At 32.8% G+C, this 10,289-nt stretch overlaps 1 protein-coding gene across 1 annotated transcript; it reads right to left on the reverse strand.

The window, feature by feature from the left end:
- Positions 1–4,020: 4,020 nt before the first annotated feature.
- Positions 4,021–8,503, reverse strand: LOC131053120 (primary amine oxidase). The gene is made up of 5 exons (XM_057987723.2): positions 7,169–8,503; positions 5,506–5,619; positions 4,817–5,269; positions 4,544–4,641; positions 4,021–4,321 (listed from the first exon to the last, which is right to left on the reverse strand). The coding sequence occupies exons 1-5, from the start codon at positions 8,318–8,320 to the stop codon at positions 4,117–4,119; spliced, it is 2,022 nt and encodes a 673-aa protein (XP_057843706.2). The 5' UTR covers positions 8,321–8,503; the 3' UTR covers positions 4,021–4,116.
- Positions 8,504–10,289: the final 1,786 nt, after the last annotated feature.

Below are 10,289 nucleotides of genomic sequence, written 5' to 3' on the forward strand. Positions count from 1 at the left end.
GCGCTAGTCGGATGGTAGTCATGCTAAAGCATGTGCACTCATGCCAAACAAAAAGGCAGGTTAGCAGTTAAATAAAAATTTGAAAATTGAAATTTTGAAAATGAGCGGGATATTCCCGGAGTGCTCACGCTAAAGCACGACTTCTAAAAAAACAAAGGCTAGATAAAGAGATTTAACTAATTTTATTTTTTTAAAGATTATTTGGCCTTTTATGTGTTTTTATATGACTTATTACAAGATAGAAAACAAAATGAATAGAAATAAGGACAAGAAAGTTAATGGAGAAACGTTGCAAGCGGACGTGTTGTTCCCGCAGTGATTGCGTTGGTTGGCAGGCCTCTAGAAAAGGCGGATTAGAAAAAAATTGAATTTGAATCGAATGCGCTGAAGCGTATGCACACCCGTCAAAGGCCCTCTTGCCCGTGTTGAACCCATGTCGCTCATGCTATTCCGACACTTGTGATTGAAAACTTGCAAAAACTTGGTAAAAAATGTTAAATTTAGGGACGTGGGTCCCACTGGGCATGCCAAAATGAACCAAGGGAAAGATAGCACAATGGTAAATCGTTAGTTAAAACACAAATAAAGACAAACATTCAAATAAACTTAACCAAAACATCATTATACTTTCATGAGCTTCCACGTGTTCCTCAGATTGAGCTTGATGAAGTGAAGGCGCCCCTTTGATTTCTCCACTTGATGTGCTCATTTTCTTGTTGTGGATGTAGATTGCTCTCAAGTGCTCAACAAGATTGATGGATTGAGGATTTGGATTTGGATGATGGGTAGATGGATTTGATAGAGGATTATGAAGAAATATGATAGGAGGAGAAATTGACAGCATAAGGATAGAAGAATGGAAGACTCCCCTTGAGAAGGAAAGATGCTCCAATTTATAGATTGAAGGAGGCCAATGGAGGGCCAGGATTGATTTTCTTATGAAAGGCTACGATTGATTCAAGATAGTGGACATGGATCAACGATGCATTGGAGAAATAAAAAGGAATATAAAATTCCTTGGGAAAACAGGGGAAAAAGATTTGAATTTCAAAATGAAGATGCATAGGGGGATTCAAAGAAAATTGAATTTCTTTGAGAGGTTCAAGATTGATGTGACATGAGTGGGGGAATTTAAAACTGGAGAATAATGATAAGTGGGATTATGAGAGATTCTAGAAGAATTAATTAGGCTAAGTGGGGATTAACAGAAGTGATTTGTAGGAATCACATGACTAGGTGAATTAATTAAAGTTAATTAATTGAGTGGGTTTAGAGGAAATAATTATTGGAGGGACTTTAGAAGAATAGGGAAATAATTAATTTATTTGATAAATTAATTATTGGACAATAGTGACATGATTAATTAAATTAGGTTTAATTAACACTGAGAAGAATAAGGATGACACAATTAAATCAATTAATTATGTTGACAAGCTTAAATTGATTAAATATTGATTTATATAATTTTAGGTGTCTACACCTTGCATCCCTAAATATTTGGAAAAAAGTTAGTCGGACCATGGTGGTGGATATACCACCACGGTCCTGACTTTTTCTCCTTGAATTTCGGGATCATGTTTTGGCGATATTATAATGTTTAAATCTGACTTGTTGTGAAATTATATCATTTCTAGGTCGGCCTATGATCAAAAACAAAGTTAGGGTTTCATATATATAGCCTTTCCTTTCCTCATTTTAGGGATCCATCTACAATAAATTGAAGGAGCCTCTTATGAAGTGAAATTATAGGTTATGTGGAGTCTTAAACCAGAAATTCAAGCATCTATGAAGTCTTCATCAACCATTCTCATTATCGATTGAAGCTTTGGAGATATTGAAGAATAATAGGAGATCACCGATTGTTGGTCTGCTTGTACCTCTCCCTTAGGGTTTGGTATGGTTTCATGTTATTTTCATATCTCTATGTGAGTTTCACTATTTTTTTAAAATTTATATTCATGCTTTAGATCCCTTATTGCATTTGTGATTTTAAGCATTTACATTCAATTCACATTCACTTAGGGTTTTATGCTCATAATGTAGGATAGAACTCTAATTCTTACATTTTAGCTCATTTAGGATCTTGTAAGAACATAAGATTTTAGCACACACACATTTCAATATACTATTGGCTATTTGTGGAGGTGGAAATTTCATCAAAACAAGGAGTTTTACTAAGGCAAAATCCTATATAGCCACGCATGCACAATTTTCCAACTTGCAGGCACATTTGCAGGATTCCAATGGAGCTGCGGGCTTTCAGGAAGATAGAATTCACTGGTGCAGACCTAGACATAGAAAAAAACCTTAGTTTGTTGAGACCAAGGTGCCCAATGCCCTATTCCTCTGAGTTTGCAAGTTTCTTCTGCCAGTTTGGTGTTCTAAGATCTTAGTTTTTGCAGTTTCCAAAAGTACAGTGCAGTTTGGTAACAGGGTGCTCTAGTCTGGCTCATTCCAACTTAGTTTCTGATATGAGGTGCATATTTGAGTTTCATTTCTAGTTTTGTAGTTTGTACCTTAGTTTTAGTTCTATATTTAGTTGTTATTTCAGTTTATATCATCACTTGCATTTATCTCTCTAGCTTAGTTCATCATTATTGCACATTTAGCTCAGTTCCCTTTCATAGTAGTGAAGGAATAGGAACCCTAAAATTATTCTTTGACTCTCTTTCACAATAATTAATTAAATTGAATCACTTCCTTATGATCTTCTGTATTCCAATATGTGGAGGAAAGTGGGGTTACGTCCTAAACCACTTGATCCCATTTTTCGCCATCAAACACGATAAATGATAGCTACTAAAATATTTACTCCTCGTGAATCTTCCACTAAACTAATAACTACCATAGTCAAAATGGAAACTTTTCATAGTCCCAACATAGCATCTTATGACACTACTTCCCTAAAAAATAGGATCTCCAAAGTGTGCACAAAATTCTTAGAAAACAGTCCAATCCATATCATGCACTCACATTCCATGTGGGATGCCACCTGACCAAAAGGTCTCACAAAGATGAGATGACATTAGCAAGTTAGAAACATAGGATATAACAATATATGCAACAATTAATTAAATAATTCAACATTTTAGGACTCTAAGGTTGAGGCACCTTAATCCCAACATTTTTTAAGCTAAGCTATAATCGATTACAACATAAATAATGACATCAAGAAGGGTTGTTATCAAAATAGTTGTTAGGAAATATATACTTAGCCAATTAAAAATTGTGTTAATATGTTCTCAACATGTGTGGAAAAGAAATTGTCCAGTTTCTCTTATTCAATTTATTACATGTATTCAATAGTAGTACAATATGATGTAAACTTTAATTTTTAGCTATTAATATGCATAGATTAAACATATGAATTATTCTACTTGATTGTTTGATGAAAGTATAATTATTTTGAGGAAGAATTCAATATTTAAGGGAGTTAAAAATGAAACAAACTTTTTATTAGAACCAAATTTAATCATGGGTCGTCTTTCATATGAGAGATATGGGTCATCATTTAAACAAGAATGTTACAATTGTATCTTGTGATGTATGGGTAATATCTTGAATTTAACTAAAGTTTCTTGATTTGAGTGGATGATCTTAATAGCTCTATGATGTATTTGCATGAAGTACTTTTAAAAATTATGATGCATTTCTATTCGTAGTTACTTTTATTTTTAAGTATTTTTCTTACATACAACATCATTTTCTCTTACAATTCTTTCCAACATGTCTAATTATTAATGCTATTAATGCTATTATGAATGGTACATTTGCAAGGAATCACTTTGATATAATATTTTTTCTCATATAATAATTGATTAACTTCATATGCACTTGTGCCAGGACATAGCCCTCAAATAATCATTCAATCATTGTATGTGAATATTTATTAGTTGTACAATTCCACTTTTATATACTTTCATACTTCTAGTTTAATACTCTAGAGTAGTCACTTGAACACTCCATTAGAATTTATAAACATTGATTTTTAATTGTATATTTTCTTAAGAATTCAAATAATATAATAAATATTAATCCATCTATTAAAGATATTATTCAAGAAAAAGGTTCATCCCCCAAGTCCATCTTATTTATGCATCTTAAGGACTGCATGCACTAACCAACCTTTTTACATTTAGGCAATGATGATGCATTCATAGATTCTAATTTTAAAATTGGGTTTCTTTCAAAGAAATTTGTTGGCTTTAACTCAAATCCTTCTGATAGTGTTGGCATCACTGGAAAATCCTCTTGATATGGAATATGGTGGATACCCATAGTATACCACAACACTATGTCCTTGTTCTCAATATCTCGATTCCTATAAAAATAACAATCACATCAAACATTAAACATTTGTGTTAAAGAATTCAAAGTTACAAAATAACATAAGTATTGAAATCAATTATTTTCATACTAATAGATAAATAGTAGTCTAGATCAAAACATCAAACCTAATAATATTATAGATTGATCCTAGAATTTATTTAATTGATTTGATAAGAATAAAATATTATAACACTATTATTAATTTGCTACTCACTTGTTTGTCCACGCTGCTAATGTGTCATCTCCATGACTTTGATCCATGTAATCTCCACCAGCCCATTGCTCAGTACGATTATATTGACTAACCCACACCTATACATAGTAGTTAGATCAAATGAGATCACCCACTTAAACAAATAAATAGACATAAAAAATAATTTTTAAAAATATAATTGAAAAGAACAATTTTATAAACTAAATACAAATGTTGTATAACAATAGTCATAGAAAATTAGGTGGAATTTTCTCATGTCATAATCTACTTCACCTGGTTATTGGTAAAAGCTGCTCGAATTTGTGGATAGTCATCTAATGATAGAAGACTTGTTGCAATTGATCCGGGAGCCAATCTGTATGCAATATCTTGACCAACTTTACTTTTTTTGTTGGGATTGATAACTAGTAGATCTGCTGGTTTTTTCAAATCAAATTGGATTTTAGCATCATCTTCTTTCTTGGCAACCATTTTTTCAACTGTCCAATAACTCTTTCTTGGAGATTGACCATTTGTAACATCCTTCCTCTTTATCATGGCTTTCACAAATGAATTTTCAACGCCATCCACATCCATATCCAAATAGAATGTGAGAAAATGATCATGGAATGTGCCAATTGTGTTCTCTGCTAGTAAATTTCCATATATATCTTCATTTGTTTTTTGAATTTGGTCAAGGTGTGTGTAGCTTGTGGCTTTATACTCGAGGATTCCTGAGAGTCCCACCTATATTTTATTTTTATGTTAAAATACAAATTGGGAAAAAAAAAATGCATTATTAGTTAAGGTGAAGCAATGGCATATTTTTAGTGTACTTTTAATATATGACAATAAAATTATCCACTTGAACATCCTAGAAAAAATCAGCACAAAAGTCTAATCTTTGATCCAATAATTGCAAACCCGCATGAAACACACGTTATTCCTAAAGTGATAAGGATGGATTAGTGTTGGTAGCTTACATTGCCATGAATTGCTCCATTTTTCTTGAATTCCCAGTCAAGAATGTAATCATAATTTCCCACTGTGGCAACCATTCTCACCACTAATGTTACTTCTGGTCTTACTTCTGTTACCTATAAATCAACCAACAATATTAGTACCTATGATATAATAAAAATGTTAAATAAAAAAGAAAACTATAGATAATTGAATTGTTTGTTAAAATAAATGGGAACACTATATACTATCAAGTTGGAATTTTATTAAAGCAAATGGAGACACATGACCATAAGAAATGAAATGATTTGATCTATATATGGATCATTTATTGGATAATACCTACATTGAAATTGTGATTTTCATTGTAATATAAACATATCAAAACAACAGACTATGAACTAGATTTTAAGGAACATGTAGATCAATAAAAAGTTCTTATTTTCAAACAAAAATGATCTCAATCAAACTCTTGAAAAAAAAAGGAATTTTTAATCGATTTTATAGAATTAATTTTTATTTTAATTAGCTTATTCTATGTTAATTAATTGAAAACTAGAACATGTCAAAGTACCAATAACATCTAATAATCTAAAATTCTAAAATAATATATTAGATTTAAAACTAAAACTAAAATATTGATTTAATATAGGTTGACTTATTCTTATGAATTGTCCTAAATTGTCTCCAATCTTACGTGTTATTTCATTTCTCAATATTTAATTTAAATTATAACATATTTTATACCACTTTTACGATTATAAAACATCATAATACTCATTCCCCACCTCATTCTTATTGTTCTCTTCCTCTTGCGCTATGTCAATCCTATGGGCATAAGAACCATCTAACACCTACCTAAATAACTCATGAAATAGACAAAAAAAAAGAAATTTCTCAACGCCTCTCATTTTATTCTTACTATGAACCCACTTGATACATATTTTGTGTTTATTGCTATGTTTTGGTATATATTCATTTGCCTATTAGTACACATGATCTAATCATTCAACTTCTTAAAGAATTAAACAACATTTATTAGAGGAACTGTTTAATGAGTGCATTAAAGGAACATTATATACAACATTTGAACACTCTCTTGTTGCTAGCCAATCTTCAACACAACCATAAATTCAATCTCTCTATGGGATTGACCTAGAAGTACTCGCCTCTAGAGACTAGTAATTTGATAACGTCATTTTTTTTCAAATACCACTAATCCATTAATCCTTGATGACTAGCAAGAAGTAAAGAATCCTTCCTTTATACTTTCTCAATATCGTGTTCCTAACTCATTATCTCTCATACCTCCCACACTCATACCTATATGGGTCATTGACTTTCATTTGTTACCCTTCCTTCCTTCCTCTACAAAAGAAAGTGGGTGTAAGACCTGATGAGAAAGATAGTGATGAATTTGAGGTTATGCATACACCATTGGCTCACGAGATTGTTACACATCCACTACCTATGAGCTTCATGGCACCCTATTTCTCAATGTATGATGGTGAGAGTAACCCTAATACAAAGTTGAGCTCATTTATTGTAACATGTGTGAAATTTTGATATGCGGGGATAGATTAGATAGGTTATTGTCTAAGCTATGTTTACAAGCATAATAGAAAGGCAAGCACGTAAGAAACTACTAATAAACTGAATAAAATTATCAATATATAGAAAACTTACCACTAAGTCTGGAATCCCTGTTTCTGTATGCCTCCATGAAACATCTCCAGCATATCTTTCAAATATGCAGAAAACATTCTCCTTCACAACTGGTTTTCCATTAGCTCCTGCGTAGATTGCATCCATGTAATGTGCATGTCTTGGACAATCATTCAATGGCTGCAAAGAAACTGAGCTTAGCCCGAGACCAAATTCCCCATTATCAAAATAAGTTTTATAGTACCATTCCTCAGAAGGATCCATGTAAGGAACAAACAGCTCTGAAATAAAAGCCCTGTACATGACACTCCTGAATCTTCTCTTCTCTGGGTCATAAACATCTGCTGTAGAAATAACAGGCCCTGCTTTCAAATCAAACCCAACATGGAATTTCCAATTAGCCCACTCCACCATATGACCATGGACTTTAAAGCTCGGCCCCTCAGGCTGCTCAATTGAAATGGGGTTTGTTTTGGGCCCAAATGGAGGCTTTTGAATTGATTCCCTGTAATCTGTTCCTTGGGCTTTTGGCACTGGGACTTTTATCCTATCTATATACCCAGTGATTTTCATTTGATCTAAATCTACAACTACTGTAATACCTTCAATGGGCCTGGCATATATGTTGACTGTTCCATTGGTATAAAAACACAGGACATTGATGACTCTCTTGCCTTGCTTCTTTTCCCCAAACCATCCAACAGAAAAAGTGTTGCAAACAACTGATTTCATATCTAGGCCTCTGGTTCTTATGGACTCTATGAATGGAGGATACTCCATGGGCAACTCATAGGCTTTAACTTGCTCCTCTGATGTGAATATGGGGTACCCGAATCCATGATAGACTTCATCATAGACAACTTCTTTTGATGTGATATCTACAAGAATCTGGTGGGTTTCTCCTGGGATTCTTGTAATCACAGTAGCTTTTCTAGGAGGTAGGGAAGATGACCCATATTTCCATTCATACACAGCTTCCTTCTCTGGTGCTTCCAGTGCCACATATTGGAAGCTTATGTTCTTGTGGAGACCTAGCTTTGACTTAAGGACTAGTTTACGAACATGGTTGATTTCAGAGGCTGAGAGAGGATCCAGAGGATGTTTTTTAGCAGTGGCAGAGTGACTAATGAATGCAAGTACCAGTAGACTGAGTAGCACAATACTTGATCTCATCTTTGCTCTACTTTCTCTGGAACAGAATTTAGTTTTTCCTTGGCCAAGCTAATTAGATCCTTTGGCCAAGGATCCAGAGGATTCTGTTCTAGGATGCAATCTTCTCTGAGTCATTGGTCAGAGAATGATATATAGGACTTGAATGGAGAGCCGTCTATGATAAGAGTTAGGGTTGCAAGAGAAAGTCTTTTAGTTGAAACTTCAACTGTTGATTTTTTTTACTGTTCAATATTCAATATTTGAAACAAAATGAATGAAGACCTTATCAATAATAATAGAAATCTAACATTACAATTTAGCACGTTGCATAGGAAACCAGTAAAACACAACTGGCAAAGCAAAAGCCAATGGAGTAACAGACCACAAATGTAAGTTACTGTAATTGAGCAAGATGATAGAGATATAGCAGAACACAAACACACTTCACCATTACAGCATTGACCAAAATGATATAGATTTAACCAAAGGCAATCAATTCATTTTCTTCAATTCACATTTCAGAACTTTCAGAAAGCAGACAATCTTATTTTTATTGTTTCACATATATAGTTAAGAGTTATTATAAAATAGAAAAACCACATTCTTCAATTCATATTAGCGAATTTCTTTCAAGTACAAACAATCTTATTTTCATTGTTTCACATATATAAATAGTTTTAAAGATCATTATAAAATAAGAAATCCATGTTCTTCAATTCACATTTATAAACTTCTCAGAAATCTACACTTTTCAATTCACATTTGGGAACTTCTCTAGAATGCAAACAACACTATCTCCATTGTTCCCAATATATAGATAGTTAAAAGTTATTAAAAATGGGAGATACATTTTGTAAAGGAGTAAAATCTTTTTTGCAAGGTTTATTTCGGTAATTATTATGTTTAGAGGAGTTTAATAATTGGAGTGAACCCTAAAGTGCATAACAGTTTCTGCCTACCATGCTTTTTTATTTTGTGAGTTGTACATGAGTGTAATGACCTCTTAATGTGAATGTGATTGGTACACGCCTTTCCGTGTAACAATTCTAATAATTTATCTTAAATTTGTTAGTCATTTACATCAAAGTATTTATTAAGAATATCATACATTAGAAAAACTATAATTATAAAATAACTTCTAATCTGTTTGATCTCGCCTGAGTCTAATTTAAGATAAATGCTATTTCAATCTATTGTGGTTTGCATACTTTTCCTTAGGTTTTCTCCCAAGGGTTGTAAATTCAAAATGGTTTAATGGAGAATCTATGTCGTACAAGGTCCTAAGGTGCGGGCAAAGCATAAATATTTCCACTCAAAGCTACTCTTCCATATGTTTTATTTTGATTGTTCAAGTGCTCTGGCTATTGTATGTCTAATTATGGTGAAGCTCTTCTTTGGGATGTGTCAAGGAGACTATTATACTAGAAGGCAACCTTGATTTTCCTTTCAATCATCATGGACATTATGCAAAAAAATTATATTCATTGAGGTGTTTGGATTCAGCTATGTTAGGAGTATTTGTTACTTGTGAGAAAATAGTGTATACTCTTGGTGGAGTATGAATTCATGGTTCATTTTGTACTATTTGTAAGACTAGTTTCTCATATTTAACCTTGTAATGATCCAATAGTGGCATGTATGCCTTATTTGTTTTAGGTAGTCATTGATGCACATGAACATGAGGTTGAAGTGAGGTTTATTTTGGGAGTCAAAGATTCTTCGATGCCCTCTAGTTTCTCAAGAATCACCTCTTTGTAGCCTCCTTGTCGATCCTCCATTCTAAAAGTTGTTTATCCATCTAGTGTGTAGGATCCTTATGATCTTTCCACATTCAGTGATAACTCTTAAGCATTAAACTACCCACTATTGGTATTATTCCTTTTGACCTAATTTTACCTTTGTGCTTGTAAACCATATCAGTTGAGGCTTGTTATTGTTTTTTCAATGCCCCCACTTTGACATTTACATGTGATTATTTGGTATATTATCA

The sequence above is a fragment of the Cryptomeria japonica genome, chromosome 9, assembly GCF_030272615.1.
Source record: "Cryptomeria japonica chromosome 9, Sugi_1.0, whole genome shotgun sequence".
NCBI classification, from domain to species: domain Eukaryota; kingdom Viridiplantae; phylum Streptophyta; class Pinopsida; order Cupressales; family Cupressaceae; genus Cryptomeria; species Cryptomeria japonica.

Bases quoted from the DNA above. Each gene is read 5' to 3' on its own strand.
- LOC131053120 (XM_057987723.2), bottom strand. From the start codon at position 8,320: ATGAGATCAAGTATTGTGCTACTCAGTCTACTGGTACTTGCATTCATT. The intron at 5,620-7,168 runs GTAAGTTTTCTA...GTTGATTTATAG, and splicing joins CAGGGATTCCAGACTTAGTG to GTAACAGAAGTAAGACCAGA. The intron at 4,642-4,816 runs GTGAAGTAGATT...TACTATGTATAG, and splicing joins CAGCTTTTACCAATAACCAG to GTGTGGGTTAGTCAATATAA.